Genomic DNA, 23286 nt, shown 5'->3' on the forward strand with positions numbered 1-23286 from the left:
ATGTCTAGAGTATTTAAAGTTAATCATCTGGGTTTTAATATCTATAGTATGTGTTCTTCCCCATGTATATCTTTAATGTTCTTCTGTCCCCAAAGATCTCCTCATAATACACTTTCCAGCAGTATTTTAAAGGCCTCATTAAACTTATTAAGTATTCAATTTTGAAGGTTTTTAAAAACAGGCATTTTTTTTAACTTAGAAAGGGAGAGAGAGAATCCCAAGCAGTCTCCATATTGTCAGCAAAGAGCCCAATGTGGGGATGAATCTCACTAACCACAAGATCATGACCTGAGGTGAAGTCAGAAGTCATATGCTTAACCAACTGAGCCACCCAGGCACCCCCACAATAGGCAATTTTTAAAAGGAACTTCTTAATCCTAAAATCAACTGAAGAGATTTTTTAAAAAAATACTGATTTCTGGGACCAACTCAAACCAATTAAAATTTCTGGGAGTGAGGCCTAGGTATCAGTATTTTTAATAGTTTTCCAGATACTTGTAATGCATAACCAGGGGATGAAAATTTTGAAATGAAATTTAGTAAGTGTTAGAAAAATATTAGAAAATTGCCATCTCTAGAAAGCCTTAATTTTAAAAATTCCTTATTCTATATATTTGCATTTTTGTTTTAATTCCATATTGCATAGTATATTGACTTAATTTGAGTCATTTAAAAAAGAAATGAGAGGGGCGCCTGGGTGGCGCAGTCGGTTAAGCGTCTGACTTCAGCCAGGTCCTGATCTCGCAGTCCGTGAGTTCGAGCCCCGCGTCAATCTCTGGGCTGATGGCTCAGAGCCTGGAGCCTGTTTCCTATTCTGTGTCTCCCTCTCTCTCTGCCCCTCCCCCGTTCATGCTCTGTCTCTCTCTGTCCCCAAAAAAATAAACATTGAAAAAAATTAAAAAAAAAAAATAAAAAAAAATAAATAAAAAAGAAATGAGACATGTAAAGTGAACTTTCCAGTTTTAATTGTAACAAAACTGAAAACTTAATGAACTTAATGTTTTTAATAATTATGGAAAATAATTAGGTGATATTTTTCTAAAAATATGTAGTTGTTTCTTATATCAACGTATTTCTATTGGAAATGTATTTTGGCAAATTATGTTATCCCAATTAAAAAATAAGCTGGGCTATTTTAGTCAAAATATTGAAATAATACCTTAAGGGAAATCTTCGGCTTCAAATAGGGTGAGAATGAAAGCATATGAATTAACCCTGCATTGTTACAATAATAGGAAAGATAGATAAAAAAGGTAGATTCTTTTTTTCATAGGTTTTTCAGTTTAAATGATGACTTTTCTTCCTTTGACATACCTTATTATTATTGAATCTAGGTTTCCTCTTTTGATTACCAAATCCAGGTGATTTTAAAAATAATTATGTCTAACAAAAATAAGTCTATATTAGTAGTGGTATATTCTTCAGAAAGATCCGGCAGTCCTTTTGAGGATTTTTTTTATATCAGTCACCCATTCTGAGAACATTGTAGTGCAAACACAATCATATTTCTTTGCATAGGTTTTAGGATACTTTTATGAACGTGCTCATATTTGACCTGCTTTCTCATGGCTATTGATTTAGCATTCTAAAATCACTGAGCAGTTTCCCCTGCATCAAAACACTATCAGTTTACTGCTCAGTGATTCATCTTTTGAAATAGTGCAAAAGAGACCTGATTCAGAACTTATTCCAATAAGTGGACACTAATTAATTCTTCCATGTTATTAAGACCTGAATGTATGATAGGAACAAAATAAAAAATCTTATTCTGTGAAACAATTTACATTAAAAAATTTATAAATATATACTTCCAAAATATGCATATATCTATGAATTTAAAACATATATCACCAATTTCTTGAATTCATAATAGGATTTTAAAGATATTTCAATTCTGTTTTATAAACCTGGGAATAAACATGCTCAAGAACAGTCAGAGGTTAAGCTAATACATTTAATAGAAGACAAGATGTACGTAGGTGACTAGGTGATCTATCACATGAAAATGTATGTTAATATAGGAACTTCATTACTTTTTTTCCTATAAATCTTAAAATGATTAATCTTAAACTATTCCATCTCAATATCGATGTGAAAACTTAAGCCATGCCAGGTGGCCTATTGGAGCACTTCCTTCCCTTCTTCCCTGTTGTCATAGCATCCAGCTATGAGTAGTATATTAAAAAATTCTTTTGTAGAGATAATTCAAGACTACTAGGAAGAACTCCTTGGAGACAACTTATAATTTTAATAATGGAATTAATTAAACAACCCATTCATGTGTTCAACATCTATAAATTTTCTTCTCTGCTCTAGGTACTATGCTAGGTATTAAAGATCAAAGCTCACTACCAAACAGCCTCTTTTCTTTCAGCAAACTCCATAAACAAAGATGTTGAGTAGTAAATTCTGGGTAATTCTGACCCCAACAATGTAACTTTCCTGCTCTGTATAATAATTACTTTACACATCACAAGTTAGAATCTAGAAATTCCTGGGTGTTGGGTGGATGAGAAAGTTCTGACATTTGGTTTAATTTGGAGTTGGGCACATTTGGTACTAATGCACCCTTTCCACCAAGAAAAAAAAAGTATTGAGGAAACTTAGATAAATACAATCCCTTAAGTAAGGCCAAAAAGTATTGTTTTTAAAAATCAAGGTGAAGAAAATATAATAGATTAGTCTATTGAAGCCAGGAGTGAAGTTAGTAGTGTAAATGCAATGCAATTGCTGCAGATGGGTCACAAATATGACTCTTCAGGTTCTTTGCAGCCAAAACAAAGAGAGAAATATGATCAGTTACAATTTTATATTTTCCACTATAGCTTTTTCTGGCACTGAACCCTGAAAGAAATTTCTCCCATGGGTTCTTGTATAAAGAGGTCACTATGTGGTATATTATTTTAGACACTATATCCTGGGAAGTGCAACAGTGGTTTTCCTATGGCTACTTCTTATAGCATCCTTCATTTAAATCAAGAGCACAATGCCAGAGCTCAATTCAGCAGCAGATTAAGTGAGAGACAAAAATCCAATGATCTAAAAATGTGGATAGCTCTCCGATTGTTTACCTTGATTAAAAAATAATATTTGGAATACCTAGGGGAATAGGTAATTTTGCTTAGAAGGAATTCTTCATAAATGTATTTATTAATTCAGTTATTGATGAACATTTGACAACAAAATGTTTGGAGTTATATTTTGTACCATAAATCTCTAGTAAGATATTCTTCATTGCTGATTAAAGACAGAATTACGTGATTTGGATAGCCAAGTAAACGGAAGATAAAACAGAACACATCTGAACATTAAGTGGTCTAAATCAGGAGTTTTACTAGAAAAAAAAAAGCATAGAAGTAACTCAGGAAGTACCTATAGAATATCCAAAATTTCTCTCATAAAAAATTGAATGGTGAATCACTTTCAAACTGAAAATATTGTATCAAAGTATATAACTGGAATAGTTTTTATCTGATTATTTTACAAAGTGTTGAAAGCCAGTCGTCCACAGTAGTCCTCAAAGGGAGAAAAAATCTGAAAACTTTATCCTGAAATGTCTAATTTTATTTGTTAGGTTTATTCTGAAACTTCCATACTTGTATTTAGTAAAACATACCAATAAGTCAATAAATAGCTGATCTATTGTATAGGTTTGTAATATTATTTCTATTTGATTAAAATTGGTCTGAAAAATCATTTCTGTTCTCCGGATTGGGACTATTTGTAGTTGGGACTCAATGCACTAGAACTCATGTGATTCTCTCCAGGTGTTTCCTTTCCTTTTTTTTTTTTTTTTTCTTTAAGTAGGGAAGGTGTGTGTGTGTGTGTGTGTGTGTGTGTGTGTGTGTGTGGTTTGTTCCCTTTCTTCTCTGAAGAAGATTCCAGAAATAATTTATTGCATTGTATGCTTGAGTGTATACCCACATGTGCATTTCCATAAGTAGTTGAGGGTCTTAGAGGACCAACATGGAGCCATGGTCTTACTGTTACAACATGGACCCTGAGCCTACTGATAAGCATGCAAGTAATCATGTAGATGTATACTGAAAACCCTTGGCAATCAAAATATACATATCCTGAGACCTTTGAAAACCTCGAATACTACTATAACATGAAATTGTCCATAAAATACAATAAAGCTAACCTACAGTGATTCACTGTGATGCGGGAATAATGGCCTTAAGCCATTGGCTTGGTGTCTTTACCAAATGGTCCATCTCCCCATGACAGCATCTAAATTAGCCCAATTCAATTCCGTGTTTCAGTGACATTATCAATTTTTGAAATTCTTCTACTTTTGTTTCACTTCAAAAGAGTTGAAACCAACAATTTGAATCTATAACTGACTAAAGTATATTTCACTGAAAGTAGAGGGAAAATTAATAATTTCATCAATGATGCTAGTTTCTCAAAAGAGTATTATGTGTTAAAATTTTCTGAGGCAAAGTGGTATGATGAAGAGAGCAAGCACTCAATTTGGAAACAGAAACTTTCTTAAAATTTCTGTAATGTACACTTACTAACTATGGACTCCTATAGATTCCTTGACTATTCCATGTATTATTTTTCTTATTCATGAAATGAGACAGTCATTGCTTTCAGTGTCACAGGATTGTTGTGATAATCAACAGAGATAACTACTAAGTGCCTATAAAAATATATGGTTTCACAGATAGTAAAAACAGTATATTTCCCTATTAGGCAGATCTTATATTTAAAGACAAAAATCTAAGCTTGCAACTTATTTTTCCCCCTCAAATCTAGTGCTAGGTGAACATTACTATTTAAGTGGCTACTGTTATGTTTAAGTTGTATAATTTAATTACAGGTCTATCGATAGACTATGTGGAAAACAAGCTTTATTGGATCAGTTCGGGAAATGGAACCATAAATAGATGCAACCTGGATGGTGGTAATTTAGAAGTAATAGAGTCAATGAAAGAAGAATTAACAAAAGCTACAGCCCTAACCATCATGGGTAAGTGCAATGGTTCTATAGCTAGGATGCTTCGTATTGACTGGGGGTTGATTAATTATGACCTGTTAAAAGCTTAGAAAAGTTACTGCTCCATTAACACCAGAAGCACATTCAAATTACACATCTCTGAGAGAGTTTTTTGTTTTGTTTTGTTTTTCTTTTTTTAACCTTGCAAACAGACTTGTAAGATTATCCAGATTGGGACTTTGTGCTGTTACCAGTACAAACTTTACCATTATTAATTCTGGGCTGTGACTTGTATTTTTTTACGATTATTTTCTTTATTCTCATGCAGTGTTCTAAAGTATAAGGGCCTTGTATATTTGTCACAATAAAGTCAAATTTGGCTTATCTCTGCCTGTAAAGGATAGCTTGATCCACACAGATAATTCAAAAAACAAGGCCACAGAGCCCATTGACCAAAGATTGAAATTATTCTCCCACAAATAATTCTTTCCAATTTTTAGGGATGAGTAGAGATCTTATAGATTTGAGCCTCATTTCCATTCTTTTTGCTTTAGCCTTTGGGGAAAAAAAGATGCTAACCAGAGAGACAATTAGGAAGCTAACAGGGAGGTATGGCTTTTCATAGAATAAATAATCAACTTCTATGTTGATATTGGAAGCTGATTTTTGAAATGTGAATTTTAATTAAATAACAGTTCAAATTTTTAAAAAGGTGTAAGAGTAGATTCCATTTAAAAAGTGCTTTTTGGTTAGAATGAATGGCTGGCTCTAAACTGGAGTTCAGGGTGGGTCAGCAGTATGAAGATTATATATTCCACATAGAATCTTAGTACTTGGGTTTGGTTACAGGAAATTAGAAAACTGATTTCATATTTGGAATTCTAAACATGATATATTCAGGATAGCATATATACAAACAGTGTGTGTATATGTACATTCATATACATGTGTGTGTATGAAAGCCAATTCGAACATATATCTAAAAGGTTATTTATAGGTGATAAATTAGGTCTTTTAAATCAATATTCCATAATCTTCACCTCTTTTATCCTTTCCCCAGAAGGAATGTTAATTATTTTTGGTTTTATTTTCACTAACGACTGTTGATGAGTATATAAAGTTTAAAAGTACATAGTTGTTAATCGAGAAAGATATGAAAATTTATTCCTTATTTAAAAAAGTGTTTTATCACCTTGACTTCAGTTAAATTTAAAATATCTTAATGAAAGTAAATGAGGTTTAGATTTGCAAAGTTTTATTTAAAACAGGAGGAGAGTGGGAAGTAAGAAAAAACATTTTAATTTTTTTTAATGTTTATTTATTATTGAGAGACAGAGAAACAGAGCATGAGCATGGGAGGGGTAGAGAGAGGGAGAGACACAGAATCTGAAGCAGGCCTCAGTCTCTGAGCTGTCAGCCATAGAGCCCCATGCGGGGCTCGAACTCACAAACCACGAGATCATGACCTGAGCTTATGTCGGACACTTAACCAACTGAGCCACCCAGGCACCCCAAGAGAAAACATCTTAAATTCAGTTCAGCTCAACATGTATTTAGAATCTTTTAAGTACAGGCAGTGTACTCGTCTCTGAAGTACAAATATAAACATGGACACTATTCTCAAACAAAACAAAATGTATATTTCTGTGAGGGAGAGAGAGAAAAGAGGATTGTTTCAACCAGTCATTAATCACAAAGAATGATTCAGTTTCGGTCGCTGAGAAATGCAGGTAATAAATATAACTGCTTTTATCATAAAGTAGTGAGAATCACATGGAAATGTATGTGAATACACTTTCGAAAAAGTGGAGTTTGATACAAACTTCAAAGGTGGAATCTGGCATCACTTAATTTGATATTTAAAACACTTCTTAATTTTACCTCCTTGGGCATTTGCAGATATCTGACATAGTGTGGAATCAGACGTTTAGTAGTTTTCTTTTGCTTAAGTTTTATTCCTAAATTGTCTTCCAGATATCATTGTCACAATTTTTTTTATTGTTTCTTAGAATTAGTGTTTCTTTTCATTTATTTATTTATTAATGTTTATTTATTTTTAAGAAAGAAAGAGAGAGCATGAGCAGGGAAGGGGCAGAGAGAGAGGGAGACACAGAATCCAAAACAGGTTCCAGGCTCTGAGCTGTCAGCACAGAACCCTATGTAGGGCTCGAACCTACGAACATCGAGATCATGACCTGAGCCAAAGTCGGATGCTTAACCAACTGAGCCACCCAGGCACCCCAGTGTTTCTTTTATAAGAGTTTTTGACCAGGGGAGGAATTTAAACTTGTAAAAAAATATGTTATTTTTAATAATTTCCCAATTTTCTTTTTAGCATTTGGACATTTCCTGTACTGTTTGTATAACACGATGTTGCCATTCTTTTCGTTGTGTGTGTTCAGAAGTTGCATACACACACACACACACACACACACACACACGGATTGTACCTAACAAGTAGGTTATTTTAAAGGAGAAATTTGTTTATGATTTTCTTATAAAGCAATATGGAAATGAGGTTACTTTATATTACTCAGCTCGCCAAATTAATAAGAAAATTTTGTTTTATGTATATTTGTACATATTTTAAATTACCTGGGTAAAAATAGCAGAGTTTAAATTCTGCAGCAATCCCCAAATCACCACCCACATTATGTTTTAAAAAATTGAATTCCAATATATCTTATGAAATCAACCCTAATTAGCAAATAATATAACCAAGAAACATAATAAATTAGAGAAAAATGTTAAAATGTTATAACGTTTCAAAGAACACTGTTAATTTATTCACACACACACACACACACACACACACACACACACACACACATACACATTGCCTCACAGAAAAATGGAAAGCTTTATAAAAGTTTCTGTTAACATGATTGGTACCCACCCTGCTGTTAGCAAATGAATACTAAACTTACAGAACTCGATGCTATGAACAAAGTCTCAAAAATGGAGCAGCATTCCCTTGTGGCAAAAGAAAATAAAGTTTTGTTCCTTGATAAAATAGAAGACAGAAAGTTTTGGGGAAATCATAATGCCTGTGTTGTGTCAGCACTGTGAAACTGGGAATCCAACCTTACATAAATTAAAATTCTTATAAAAGTGAATGGCCATGCATGTATACCCCTCCCTGCCACCATAATTTCACTAAATCTTAAAGAGAAAAATATAACTAAAAATATCAGTGCCTCTAGGGTCAATAATGTATTCGATGGATATATCAAAATACATCTTTAGTTGGAGGTTTAAAACTTACAGGACAATAACTTGGAAAAGCAGTCTAGGAACTTCTATTTTACAAAGTTTCCTAGTTTGGCCCTGAATTTGCCCTGCTCCTCAGATTCCCCCTTCTTTGAGAACTTCTCTTTCTCTTTGGGGATGGAAGAAAGGGTGATGACCTGTTTCCTGCTGAGGCTGAGTATTATAGTCATAATAAAAAGGCAATATAAAAATAAAACAGAAGAGCTTTACAACTTACTATCCAGCTATGATTATAGCTACAAATGTTTAAGAAGATATTTGCCTACAGTAATACTGAAATTACACATCTGGAAAACAAGGAAATAATTGTGCAATGAAGCTACCAGTTATATACCAGCATATACTGGCTCCTCCGACATACTACCTAAGCAATGGATGATAACTAGCTGAAAGTTTGTGCTACACTTAAATTTAGATGTGGTTTTCCTGAAACTGAATGAAAAATCTTAGACATTTCTTATCATTTTTTTCAAACCTCAAAGATTGTAAATCGTCACTAGAGTTTCCAGTTTTACTTGGAATAATATATACAAAATAAACTGAAGAGAGCTTTGAAATATTGAAATCAGTTAAAAGAGAAGTTATTTGGTAATACCTAGATTAAATAAAGTAATCGTTTGATGATTGATCCAAGTCCAAGACCCCAAGACCAAGATTGCTCTATCCAAGTTTCACAAACACTTTGATACTTCTTAAAAGAAGTAGAGCTTAACTTCTTTCCCTTGAGTCCTTCCTGGACCTAGTGACTCATTTCTCATGAATAAAATAAGACAAATGTGATGGTGTGTAACTTCAGAGAGAAGGTCATAAAAGGCCTGAGCCTTCCTCCTTGTCCTTCCTTCCTTGGATGGCTAACTCAGGGGAAAGCCAGATGACATGTCATGAAGTCATCCACACAGCCCAATGGGAAAGTCCACATAGCAAGGGACTGAGACCTTCCACTAACAGCCATGTGAATCATTCATCTTGAAAGCAGAAACTTCATTCAGCTCAGTCAAGCTTTCACATGACTATCACCCAAGCCAATGCACTACAGCAACCTCAAGAAGAGACCCTAAACAAGAACCACCCATATACCTGCTCCCAAATTCCTTATCCACACTTTGTGACATAGTAAATGTTTATTGTTTTAAGATACTAAAGTTTTGGGAGTGTGTATTACAATAGCAAAAGATAAGTAATTTGTATGCCATTGCATTTACAGAACTCATTCATAAACAGATTTATAAAATCCAATACTTATTTAATAGAGTCAGAATAATTGTGAATAGTAAAGCATGTCAGGTATAATAAGACATAATGTCATTTGTACAATGTCTATTTGGATGAGGACTCTTAACACATTTTGCCATGAACTGAATGCCTGTGTTCCCACAAATTCATATGATGAAGCTCTGATGTGATGGTATTAGGAAGTAGGGACTTTGGGAAGTAATTAGGTCTTAATGATGGAGTTCCCATGAGATTGGTGCTCTTCTGAGAAGAAACCAGAGAGCTAATCTCTCCCTCAGCCATATGAGGACATAGCAAGGAAGTGCTGGCTGATCTTGGGCTTCTAGCATCCATAACTGTAAGAAATATATTTCTGTGTTTTGTGCCATTTAACCTATGATGTTTCTGTCATACCATTCCAAATTAGCCAAGACAATTTACCAGGTACTAGAGTTAAGCTCACTAGCCTATTAACTTGGAACATCAAATTCTTCCCCATTAAAAAGTATATATATATATATATATATATATATATATATATATATATATATATATAATGACCTTGTCAATTGTCTTTCACAAGCTGTCAGAGTCAACAAAAACAATAATAACTGCTTTCAAATACAATAGCTGGCAGGTCTAAAGTTATATCTACTACTTATTTGTCTTAGATATTTTTCTCAATATTTAGCCATTCTTTTTATGGAAATTTTCTTTCATAAATATACTTCAGTTTCATGAAATAATGATACTCTAGAACATTTTCTTACATGATTTTTAGATGGTTAGTGCTATAACATAGTGTTCAGTCAGCTCTGCTATATTTAACTATTGATTACCTAGATGCAGAGCTTTTTTGTTTATCTGTATTCAGCTTTCCTCATAACTTTGGGCATTTTCCTGATCATTAACGCCTGCAGGAGATAGTGAGGTAAACTTAAATTAATCAAGTTGCCATTCAATTTTAAGTGCCTTTGTGAGGAGAAGGAAGAGGTTGAAACTATTGACTAAAATTAGGGTTTGTGAGTTATTTATGGATTATATTTAACATACTATTCCTTTTCATCGTCAGCATATGCAGTTTGAGAGCAGAGTCTATATATTGTGTTCACATTGAAGAGAAAGTTAGAAAAATCAATTTGCGGTACTGAGAGAAAAGACACACATTAAACAAATGAACTGGCAGAAACAGGTTTATTGGTATTTGGAGAAAATTAAGATGGAATTCAGAAAATAGTAGGATGGTGACTAATCTGCATTTTGTATTTTTTTTGGGGGGGGGGCCATGGAAGATATGGGCCAAATGGACCACAGATTTAAAATAGAAGTGAGGGTTAGGGAACTTAGGCAAACTAGAAGAAATATGTATGTCTACATAAAAAATCCTTGGCATTTGTGGATTTAATGGTCAGCATCTTATTTAATCACAGGCTGATCTTGATATAGTCCATTAAAATGTATTGTGGAGTTATTTGTCAAGCTTTTATATGGCAAGAGTTTGAGCTCTGGGCACTCCAAGAGGTATAACCTTGAACTTAAAACCCCACCCCACACTCTTAAGACCTATTTATTGATTGTTCTTTGTTACTCCACTGTATATGCCGTTCATCTCATTGAGATTCAGTTGTGCATCTAGTTTTTGTTTTGTTTTATGATGCCATATGACTTTTGGAAACTGTATTTACAAATGAGAATACTAAAGTTAACATTGTATGTTCTCCTTGAATACTGTCTGAAAGATCTTCCTCTGCCCTATAGTCCTTCTAGCTGGACATGGAATCAAATTGAATGAGACAGAGTAACAGGAGAAAACCAAACTTAATAGGCATATGCACAAGGAGTCCACACAGACATGAAGTTCCAAAGACAATGAGGCAACATGAAGCTTATATGAACTAGGGAGAGGGATAGGGGCCTGAGGATACAAAGGGGAGGAAGCTTGTTAGGAATAAGGGAATAGGAGATGTTTAGGGAAACCAGATTGCTCTACTATTGCAGATACGTTGTTTAGGTAGTAATCTCGTCCCATTACAGTCTCTCATTTCCAATGTAAATTTAGGCAGTTGTGTGGGAGGCAAAGAGCTTTTCCTGCATTTGCTGGGTTTTGATTACTTTTAATTCAAAATAGTATTTATGTCAAACTGGCCCATTGTGGGTCAGCCTGCCCTGGGCCTCTATAACGTCAATGCATAAATACAAAATAGGTAAGTAGTCTTTACTGTGTGATTAAATCATCAACTTCTAGAATTTAATGTAAGAAATCATTAAAGTTATTATATTTATCCACTTAAAAAGTGTGCTTTTGATATCTACTATTCACTAACCAGCTATGGATCTGGGACAATTACTAAACTGTGGTCCTTTATTTTCTATTCTGCAAAATATGCGCTAGGACCATATGAGCTACAAGATCTTAAAAACCTTGTATGATTTTATTGCTCATGGGTTGATCCAAGGCACAAGAAATAGTTTAAAATAAACTGTTAATTAATTGGAAGCAATACTTGAGAGACAACAAAAATTTTGAATAAAAATAATATTTTCTTGTTGAATTATGCTAATCAGAGTTCATATTAATGTATTCTGGATGTGAAGCAAAAATATTCTATTTTGACTTTTACTTGAGAATTCAGTGGATGTTTACAACATAGAATTGCTTAGATTACTTGTCTTAGAATAGGTTTATACTTTTTATAAATATCTAAGTAGCAGTCTCCAATACCCATCTAATCTTAGAATCACTTGCAAAACTTGGGAACTTCTCTTTAAAATAAAAGAAAGATTGAATCACAGGTAAAGGCAAAAAAAAAATCTTTATTCATTTTCTATGAATACTTAAGCTCTCTCAGCTGAATTTTTCTGTTCTCAATCACAGTTAAATATACTATTGATCTGTTTCAAGTAGCACTTTGCCAGAATAAGCTTAATATGTAAATATTAGAAGGATATTGAATTTTGGCTACTGTTAGGATCAATAAAGGAGAAGAAAAAAGCATGTTCCATGTGCATTTTCAGTCCCCTATCAAAAACAAACTCAGCCCTATGATGAGTAAAAAGTTGGCTTCTCACTTCTGTTGATTTGGTTATACACACATTTGTTTTAAGTAGGTGTTAACAAAATAAATGAATCGTTTGCTCTTTAGGGAGCCCTTGAAAGGCTTTAACAAATATAACTCCTAACGACATTTGATTATACTTTTCATAGGCTCACTTCACAGATTTGAGGTCATCATAATAGCTTCTATGGAGATTCCCAGTACATGGATGGTTTGTCTTGGGAAAGCCAAGGTTGACAGATTAAAATGCTTCCAGCACCATCTGAGTATCAGAGAAGGTCATATTTATTTGCTTAAGAATGAAAACTGTAAATATTGTTGGGGATGTAGATGTTTCCAATGTTCCCACAAGAGATTCTTCAAAAAAAACAGTTACAGTGTCCTGTCTCTCTGCTGACTGAAGGAAATGCTAAGCTAACAGCAAAAAGAATTAGTCTTTACTTACTGATTTCTCTGTTTTTTGATGTTTTTTTTTTTAACACATCTGTATTCTTTTCAGCAAAATATCACTTGGTGTAATGACTGATGTTAGGATTTATTAAAAATAAAGCATATCTTTTAAGTGGCCAACTCCTGATTTCAGCTCAGGTCATGATCTCATAGTTAGTGAGATTGAGCCTCACATCAGGTTCTATGCTGACCGTTCTCAGCCTGCTTGGGATTCTCTCTGTCCCATCCTCTCTCTATCCCTCCCCTGTGTGTGTTCTCTCTCTGTCTCTCAAAATAAATGAATAAACACTAAAAAAGTAAAGCATAGATTATCTAGCACTTAGTTTGCATAAGTGTTATGAATTTCCCCAGATATATAATATACTTCATAAATAATGATAGAAATGTGAAAAGATATATATGTACAATAAATAATTGGCTTGCAGAAGTCATGAAAAGCCCCTTTTATTTCTGCTTTACTTCCTGAAATAAATTATTGTGGCAGGTTCTCATGGCATCTATGAGATATTATTAATGATAGCAAGTGACAGGCTACGAGTGTGGTACGTTTGTCTTGCTATGATCTTAAGGCTAAGCACTCACAGATTCAAAATACAATTTAGTTTAGAAGGATCCTATATGTTGTCTTCTTATGATAAGGCGACAAGTCTGATGACTTAAGAATTCTTGACTTTAATAATCCACCTTAAGGAGTCATTTCCTGTTTTGTACAAGGCAAGTCCACTTTACATGTTGTCAAATGCAGGTTTTTGTTAGTTTGTTTTGTTTTTAAATCAAAGCTTGCCAAATATTTCTCTCCCTCTGACTGTGAAAAAAGCTAAACCTTAGGTTTAAACAAGTCCTTGCTTCTTGTGAAAAAATTTTCCTCCCTTTCTTCCTTTCCTTCTTTCTTTTAATCCTCTATCCCTTTCTCTGTCCCTTGAGTTCAATCTTCTTCTATTACTGATACCTATGCCCCTTTATTTGTTTTGTTGCTTGTTTGTTGGTCTGTTGGCTTTTCTTTCACAGTCTAGCTAGGTACTTCACAACTTTTGTTTGGGCTACTGCAATGGCCCCTTAACCTTTTTTTCACTCTCTGAATCTCCAGTCTCCAAACTACCAAGACCTCCTATGTTCATACCAGCTGTGGTGCCACCTACTTCACCATAACATTTCAGGGGCTGAAAAGCACTCACAGCTTAAACTCCTTTTCATTCACCAAAAGCTGTCTGTCAGGGCATTATTAGTTTCACCTTAGAGAGTCAATAAGATTTGTTAAAACCCAAAGTATTATTAGTCCCACCTTATAGAAAAAGAAATTCAGGGTCAATGGGATTTGTGAAAATTCATTCCCCTGGGACTCAGCTCAGATCCTGACTCAAGTTAAGTGCTGTTTCCACCTCCAGGAAAAGCCTTCCTGGTCATAACTTGATGTTTCGTGTGATGCACCTCTACTCCTGCTTCTGATATCCAGGTGCGATACATCCAGGAAAACTTTGCCTATATTTGATTACACCTTACTTCTTTCTTTTCTTTTAAACATTGTTTATTTATTTTGAGGAGAGAGAGAGAGAAAGAAAGAAAGTGAGAGTGCAATCTGGACAGGGGCAGAGAGAGAATCCCAAGCAGGCTCCGTGCTGTCAGCCCAGGGCCAGACAAAGCAGCTGGATCTCACGAATCATGAGATCATGATGTGAGCCGAAATGGAGAGTTAGATGCTAAACAAACTGAGCCACCCAGGCGCCCCAATGCCCTACTTATTTCTATTTGTCTTTCTATTTCTTGCTCCTGTACGAATTTCCATATTTATCATCTACCCTAATGGGCGAAATGTCGCCCATCAAGGCCCACTTCAATTTTTACCTCAGTGTGATTTGAAATTTTTCTCTCTTCTGAACCCCTTTGTATTTTCCTAATGTAGTAGAATATATATATATATATATATATATATATATATATATATATATAGTTGTTTCTAATGTGTGAATCTGTCTCACTTCTCCATAATTTGGGACATTTTATTCACATATGCATCATTCATGATACACAGCAAGATGCTTTACACTGAGTACATTTCAATAAGTAGTAATAGAATGTATGAATAAATAAAACAATGACCATTTACATGCAAAAACATCTGCCACAGCATTCAAAATATATTTTCAAAGCATGCATGTTTATGCAGAATGATCGCAACCATAAGTCTAATATAGAATTTAAATATGTATTGAAATAAACTTTAAAAGAAAATACTTTATAATATAATGATTTGAATTGGAAAGGGAAAAATGAGTAATAAGATAAAGGTGTAAAATATAGTCAATGATTTCGGGCACATAATATATATATATACATATGCATATAGAAATGTGAGAAAGAAGGGTTATATTGGATTGTGTTTGTTCTCAAAGAAACTAAACAGCTTAATGGAAGAAGAAAATCAAATACAAACACACACAAATAAAAGACTTCCAAAATGAAACAAAAACTTTAGTGTTTGGAATGTTTTAGGCTCTTAAAGGTAGTCTCTCACAGCTGGGTCTAACAGCATTATTCTCTTTAATAATAATAATAATTGACAGTCTAAATAAATAAAGCATTCTAGTATTTAATTTACAAATCTTACCTCATGTAATTCTCACAGCAATCTCTAGAGACAGGTAGCATTGGCCCTGTTTATTCAAGAGGTCTCAGCAGAGTCTCAGCTAGCTTAAATTAATCACTCAGGGTTACCTAGTTAATAAATAGTGTAGCAAGCTTTCTAGTCCATCATTCCTAGACTTTAATGTCTGTGTTTCTTCTAGGAATGTGTCCTGTAGACGTAGTTACACTAAGATCTATGTACACTGAGATGTATATAAGAATATAATTTGAAATTGTAGTGAATACAAAAGTGAGGGGGAAAAGCTGTATATCTATTATAAAGGACTAGCCAAATGAATCATGAAATATCTGTTCAGTGAAATACAGTGCAGCTATTAAATATGGGGTACATCTATATATTGATTTGAACTATTACCCAAGATATATATTTTAATTATAATAGCTAGGACCAAAAAGTCTGTAGAGATTGCTCCAATATTTATTATATGTATGCATTTCTTCACTTAAAAATATAAATTTAGATATGTTTTTAAATCATATTTTTGTCCATTTTGCTGCACTGTTTATTTCAGTAACTATTATTTACAGAGCATCTACTCTCTAAATGTACACATACTAGTGCTAATAGGCATGGTACCAATGCAAAGAATATATCAGGACTGCAGTGTTACTGCTGGAAACAATGTGGAGTGTCCACGGTCAAAGCTGGGTTTTCTAACATAATTCTAACTTCAAAGTTAGAGCTCTTTTCACTATGCCAGTTATTCTCAACCCAAGGCAATTTTGTCCACCAGGGAACATTTGGGAGTGTCTGCAGCATAATGCACACACAACTGCTAGGTAGAGAGGTTGCTGCTCTCACTCTAGTTGGTATAAAACAGGGGTACTGGTACACATCTTATAGACACAGTGTAGCCCCCTGTAACAAGGAACTATTTGGCTCAACATTCCATCCTGCTGAGGTTAAGAAACCTCTATATCAAAAACATTCCTTGCATATTCTCTCTTTTAAATGTAACAATGAAAAAGGAGTTTGGATTTGTGTATCTTATGTTTATACTTATGTTGATCTTATCTATTGTGTATTATGCAGGCAGTAATTTATTTGTCCCAACTTTGATTCATTACTCATTCAACAATTCATCAAGTGACTATTATGAGCCAGGCACTAATTTAGGTACAAGGAATACAACAGAGCTTACAGCAGGTAACGAATCCATCATTAAGGGGCTGCTATTCCCAGCGGGAGAAAACAAGTATATAAGCAACTACACTACTTAAATAAAGTTTGTCAGGTGGTGAAAGGTACTAATGGAGAAAATTCAACTGGGGCATAAGAATGAGGAGTGCAGAATTGAGCTGAGAGGAAGGAGCCAGAAAAATTACAATTTTAAGTAGAGAGGTCGTGGCAATTTTTACTAGGAAATGACAGTTGAACAAAAATCTGAAGCGAGTGAGTGAGTCATTCAGGAATCTGGGGGAAGCACATGTAAGGCAGAAAGAACAGGAAGTGCAAATTGACTATTTGACCATATTTGTGAATACCTGTTGCTTTTAGATGGCGAGCCCAAAACATTTTTCTAATGCCGTAGGCATGCAATTTACTTTCCCACTCCATGAAATTTTATTCTGCTTAATTAAAAAATACTTGATATTACATTTGCTACCACTAAGCAATTTACCAAAATAGAATACATAGTTAACTTATGCTTATAGTATGAGCTAGAAGTAGTAATTTACAGTAACTTCTGTAAAGGAACGATTTTAGCTTTCATGTTTAAGAAATTCTTAATGATGACGAAATCATCTCTGCTGCATGTGTTTTCTTTATTTCCAATTTATTACATAAAATGTTACTATTAATAATTATGCATTTTAATAGGAAAGAAGAGAAATTTCTAGTAAATGTGATTCTTTCAAGCTGTTCTGGTTAATGTTTATGGAAATTTAAAAAAAAAACATTAAATCAATCATATGAAGAAAACAATAGTTACTTAGAACACTTTGAAGAACTCTTAGTTTGTTGCTTTCATTTCAGAAGTTTTAAAATTAAGGCTTTAATGATTTATATTTTTTTGGAATTGTTTTTATGTCACTTAAACTTACCCAGGGTTAGAAAGAATATTAACTTATTTTAAAAAAAAGATTGAACTTTTTTGAGAGAATGATTTCTAGACACCAGATCATATATTTATAAAATATTACTCAGAAAGAATTCATGAAAAATGGAATATAATATTTGAAAATGATGCTTTTAGTTAAGGATCGTTAAAACAGATCAGAAAAATTACCCCAGTTGCTATGTCAAGGGTTGAAAAATGTGACTGCTCTTAGACATATGAATGATCATCAGTGCACTTGTATTAGATGTTTACATAATTATTGTGCTTATACTTGAATTATGTAAGCGTATTCTACTTAAAAATATCAGTAATGGGAAGCTGAACAAACAACATATCATTTAAAAAGATTCAAATGATATTCTGTTTACTTAAAAATTGTGTTTCCATATACTTTTCAGAAAAAGATCTAGTGACTTGTTACACTTATATTGCATCTCTATCTGTAATTTGACATATGGAAACCAGTTTATTTTAAATGCACTATAATTATGCTATATATTTAAAGTAATTCTCCTTTCAAATCATACTTTTCAAAAAGGGGTAAGATACGTTTTAGAGTACACCGAGCAATGTCACTTAGTGTAAAGAACTTCAAATATATCCACCTAAATTTTCTAAGCCATCAGTCTTCTAATTGCCATAACACTATTCATTAAAGTAATGGTAATATATGAAATATATCCAGGCAGTTTGCCCAGCACTAAGTATAGTACATAGTTGTCTCCTCTAAGTACTCAAACCACCATTAATGAAAACTAATAGCCCATCAAAATTTACATTAAAAGTACTACTAGAAATCTCCAAAGGACTATATGTGATACTATTCCAGCAATTTTTGTCACCTTAAATTGCTGTGTTCCAATATGTTGCTCTTCTTAATGCTAATTACCTAACAGAATGGATAAATACTACAATTGCAAAGTACATCATAGTACTATTTTTGTAACTAGATTATAATTAGTGATCAGAGAATGGTCTCGTTAACATAAATGGTGTAATTAAATCATCTCAGCTTTACCATACTTAAAAGCATTAAATAGTGATTGTCTCCCCTTTGTAAACTATTAAAGGTTAATTTTTCTGGAATCATTTTTCAGGAAAAATAAATTTACATTGTTCATATTTATAGCATTAAAAAAGTGTATTTGAAAATGCATATTTTTTAGTAGAGACATAATTCTCTATATTGCCCCATGTCTCCTCTTTCATTTAAAAAGAAGAAAGTGTTTAGACTAGAAAAAGGCGTATTTTAGATTTATAATAGATTTTTGAGTTAATATGATTACAACAGCAGTGTAATGAATCTTCAAAATGAATCCAGAGGGGCGCCTGGGTGGCGCAGTCGGTTAAGCGTCCGACTTCAGCCAGGTCAGGATCTCCCGGTCCGTGAGTTCGAGCCCCGCGTCAGGCTCTGGGCTGATGGCTCAGAGCCTGGAGCCTGTTTCCGATTCTGTGTCTCCCTCTCTCTCTGCCCCTCCCCCGTTCATGCTCTGTCTCTTTCTGTCCCAAAAATAAATAAAAACGTTGAAAAAAAAATTAAAAAAAAAAAATGAATCAAGAGAACCAAAGAGGTCATTCCACAAGTCTGCCACTATACTACACGTATTATCTCATGTTGGGATGTAATACATAACTTGGAATCATAGTAAGATTTGGTGAATATTATTCACTTAAACTGTAGTTAAACAATAGGATTTGAGCCTTTTTTTGCTATTTGGCAATTTTGTTCAACTTAAATTAGACTTAGATGGCATTTGATCACAAAGGATTTTCTGGGACCGTCTATACCTAGATTTAGGTTAATGAAAACCAAAATATTGTATCTGGGCATCAGTATGTTTAAATTTCTCCCCCCCCCTTTATAATTAGCATTAGCACAATTTCATTATAATATGAAGAGAATATTAAGCATTACAAAGTTAAAATAAATGTCCTCATTAATTTAATTCTAATTAATAGTGTTCCATATTTAAAACTATAACCATTCAAGGAATATCCTTAGTAGTATGGGGAAAAAATGAAAGAGCATAAATCATGTGCACCTTTTAAAAATACTGTGCTTTTAAATTTTCAAATTATGTCTAAAATTGTTCCATGGAGCTTACAATATAGATGTAGCAAAGATGGAAAATACTCAGAAAGGCCAGTGATGAGATTATTTTGTCCTGAATTGACTCCAAATGAGATTATATGTGGGAGGAAAAAAGACTGTAATCCTGGAATAGAGGTAAGAGCTTTGCCTAAAAGATGTGATGAGATTTAGAACGATAGGTAGGTGACCCAGAAACCTTTAAAAGAGGACTCTTTAGTTAGTGTAGTAGCAATACAAAAATAATACATGTGGCATAGTAAGATCTGCTAAGATTTGAATTTGGAATAAAAATAAATTTTTGTTGTTGTTGTTGTTGTTGTTTATTTGTTTTTAAGGATGATTTGACCTTGTCATCACCAAGATTGCCTTTAATGGAGGCAAAAATATAAAAGACCTCTTAAGTTGACATATTTCTTATATTTCCATTGATAGACAAAATACATAATAGCTTTTTTATAAAAAGTAGGAATAAAATATAGTTTCAGTAAAATTTCAAAATTATTTAACCATGTTTTATTATTTGAAAATTTAGGGGAGCCTGGGTAGCTCAGTTGGTTTAACCTCTGGCTTTAGCTCAGGTCATGATCTCCAGGTTCATCTGTTTGAGCCCCTGCTGGGCTGTGTGCTGCCAGCTCAGAGCCTAGAGCCTGCTTTGGATTCTGTGTCTCCATCTCTCTCTGCCTGTCTGCTGTTCACGCTGTCTCTCCCCTTCTCTCTCTCTCTCTCTCTCTCTCTCTCTCTCTCTCTGTCTCTCTCTCTCAAAAATAAATAAACATAAAAAATAAGTATCCCTTTAAAAAAAGTTATTTGGACAACCAGCCCCCTTGAGAGATGTATTTCCTTTTTTGAAACAGTTAATACACCTCCAAATCATTTTCCATGCAAATTAGATCTAAGCATTAATATATGTGTGTACTTTGTGTGCGTGTGTGTGTGTGTGTGTGTGTATTTTTTTTTTTTTTCCTCATGATACTGTGCCATCTAGATTTGTTTCTGGGAATTCTGGTGTGAGAAATCTAGTCAAAGTTGGAGATTACTTGGTGTAGAATGACAAAAATCACCTCTCCAGATATCTTTTTTCCTAAAAAACATTTGTATCAATAAGGTGACAATTTTTTCTTTCAATCCCAAATGTAATGATAAATGTATTATTTGCAAATTCAGAATTATATTTCTTTTTCAGAAACATTATATTGTGATTTATTTCAAACATAGAGTCCTTATCTAGTAGTTCTCTAGATACAAAAATGAGGGCATAAGAAAATGATCACAGAAGGATACTCATTCTGAACTTCTCCATAAAGGGCACATGCATTCTTCTTCACTTTGTAATTTATATTTAAAATATGACATTTATGATTTAATAAATTATAAAATAAAGAATTATAGAATGATTTTTACTTTACAAAACATTTTTTTTTTAATTTTCTATTTCAAGAGCATGCTCCAGCTGGCAAATATCTATCTCATCCAACTCAGTTGAAAGTGTTGAGTTGCAGTCACATAATATTTTGCTGATTATGTAAATGGGCAATTTTTTCCCCTGATATGTGCCATAACATGGAGGTTTTACATGTTTTTATTTTTAAGTGAATGGATATATTAAATTATTTGGGAAGGGCATGGGGCGCCTGGGTGGCGCAGTCGGTTAAGCGTCCGACTTCAGCCAGGTCACGATCTCGCGCTCCGTGAGTTCGAGCCCCGCGTCAGGCTCTGGGCTGATGGCTCGGAGCCTGGAGCCCGTTTCAGATTCTGTGTCTCCCTCTCTCTCTGCCCCTCCCCCGTTCATGCTCTGTCTCTTTCTGTCCCAAATATGAATAAACGTTGAAAAAAAAATTTTTTAAATTATTTGGGAAGGGCAAAAACATGTCAAATGGGAACACCAAAGATTATTTGTAACTATTCTTAACCTTTTTCCCAATAATTTACTTATATTTAGACCCACACATATATTTCTATTTCAGTGCATTTTTTTCATATTAATCATTTGTCAGTATCAGAAGAGTTGGATAGTAACTGCAACAACAACATTCATAGTTCAATAATAAGGACAGAAAAGCAAATTATCCCATTTAGAACAGCCATTTAAAGCAATTTTAAAAATAATGGAATCTTATAATATACTGTGTGTTCAAACCAGAATAAAATGCTAGTTGGTTAATTCTCATATTAAAAGAAAAAAATTGCTCAAACAGCACACTGCAAAGATGACTTAAATGAAATTTAAGTTAAATAATATTAATGCAAATACAGTAAATTCTTTTAAAAATGGGCAAAAATAGTAACATTTTAAAATATCAAGAATTTTTATTGTAAAACTGTGGTTTAAGGCTTAGGTTAAAATTTGACATATTTAAAAAATATATATAAACTTCATTTCACTTCTCATTTGTCTTAAACATTGCTTTCTCAATCAATTAATGTTTCTACAATATCATTTCTATGTTTACCAAATATTCTACTGTATGCCTATATGATATTTCATTTTTTTTATGTTTATTCATTTTTGAGAGACAGACACAGTGTGAGTTGGGGAGGGGCAGAGAAAGGGAGGGAGAATCTGAAGCAGGCGCCAGGCTCTGAGCTGTGAGCACAGAGTCAGACATGGAGCTCGAACCCACAAAGCAGGAGATCATAACCTGAGCTGAAGCCGGACATTCAACCGACTGAGCCATTCTGGTGTCCCTATGTGATATTTCATTTAAGTAATCACCTATATACAGTTAAGTTTTTAAAGTTCTTTTCTTTTTAATTTTTTTTGAAATTATACATATTGTGATGGCTATTCTAATAACTATTATTTGCTGAGCTTAGGGTACAGTTTTAGATGTAGCATTTCTAGGTCAAATTGTTTACAAACTTTTAAGGCTTTGCCATTCATCTTCTTTTGCTCTCCCAGATATTTTGTCAGTTGATAATAGCAGTGGTACTATTTTGGCCTGCTATCTCTCCTCACTTGAGCTATCTGGTTAGATGCCTAGTTTTCTTTTTTTTTTTTTTTTTTTTTTTAATTTTTTTTAACGTTTTATTTATTTTTGAGACAGAGAGAGACAGAGCATGAACGGGGGAGGGGCAGAGAGAGAGGGAGACACAGAATCGGAAGCAGGCTCCAGGCTCTGAGCCATCAGCCCAGAGCCCGACGCGGGGCTCGAACTCACGGACCGCGAGATCGTGACCTGAGCTGAAGTCGGCCGCTTAACCGACTGAGCCACCCAGGCGCCCCTGCCTAGTTTTCTTTATTTCATTCAGAGTGGCATGGTTCTCAGACCCTTCTACAACATGACTGTTATCTTCTAAGCCTAGTTCTCGTATTTCAGACTCTTTCCAAAAACTAAAAAATATGACCTGCACATAATAATAAAGATATATTTAGGACAAGATCTACTGAGATTAATATTTCCTGGGTACCATTTTGTATGGTATTTGATTACTAGGAACAGAGAGTTTCATTCTTGTTATCTCTGTTTGGAAAACAGTAGAGTTTCCGGGAAGTCCTTGCCAAAGAGGTACTATTTGGGCTTACACTTGAATAACAAAAAAGATCTATCCTTGTGA

The 23286-nt window shown here is 33.8% G+C and overlaps 1 protein-coding gene across 1 annotated transcript in view; it reads left to right on the plus strand.

The window, feature by feature from the left end:
- The window catches only part of LRP1B (LDL receptor related protein 1B), a 1918909-nt gene that overhangs the window by 1336763 nt on the left and 558860 nt on the right, over positions 1 to 23286 (plus strand). The window contains exon 32 of the mRNA XM_047084146.1: positions 4829 to 4978. Within this exon, the coding sequence (XP_046940102.1) occupies positions 4829 to 4978 (150 nt within the window). The remainder of the gene's footprint in view (positions 1 to 4828; positions 4979 to 23286) is intronic.

Source organism: Lynx rufus, unplaced genomic scaffold, assembly GCF_022079265.1.
Source record: "Lynx rufus isolate CCGP_SWC_20201006 ecotype Redwood Valley unplaced genomic scaffold, mLynRuf1.p SCAF_2, whole genome shotgun sequence".
NCBI lineage: Eukaryota > Metazoa > Chordata > Mammalia > Carnivora > Felidae > Lynx > Lynx rufus.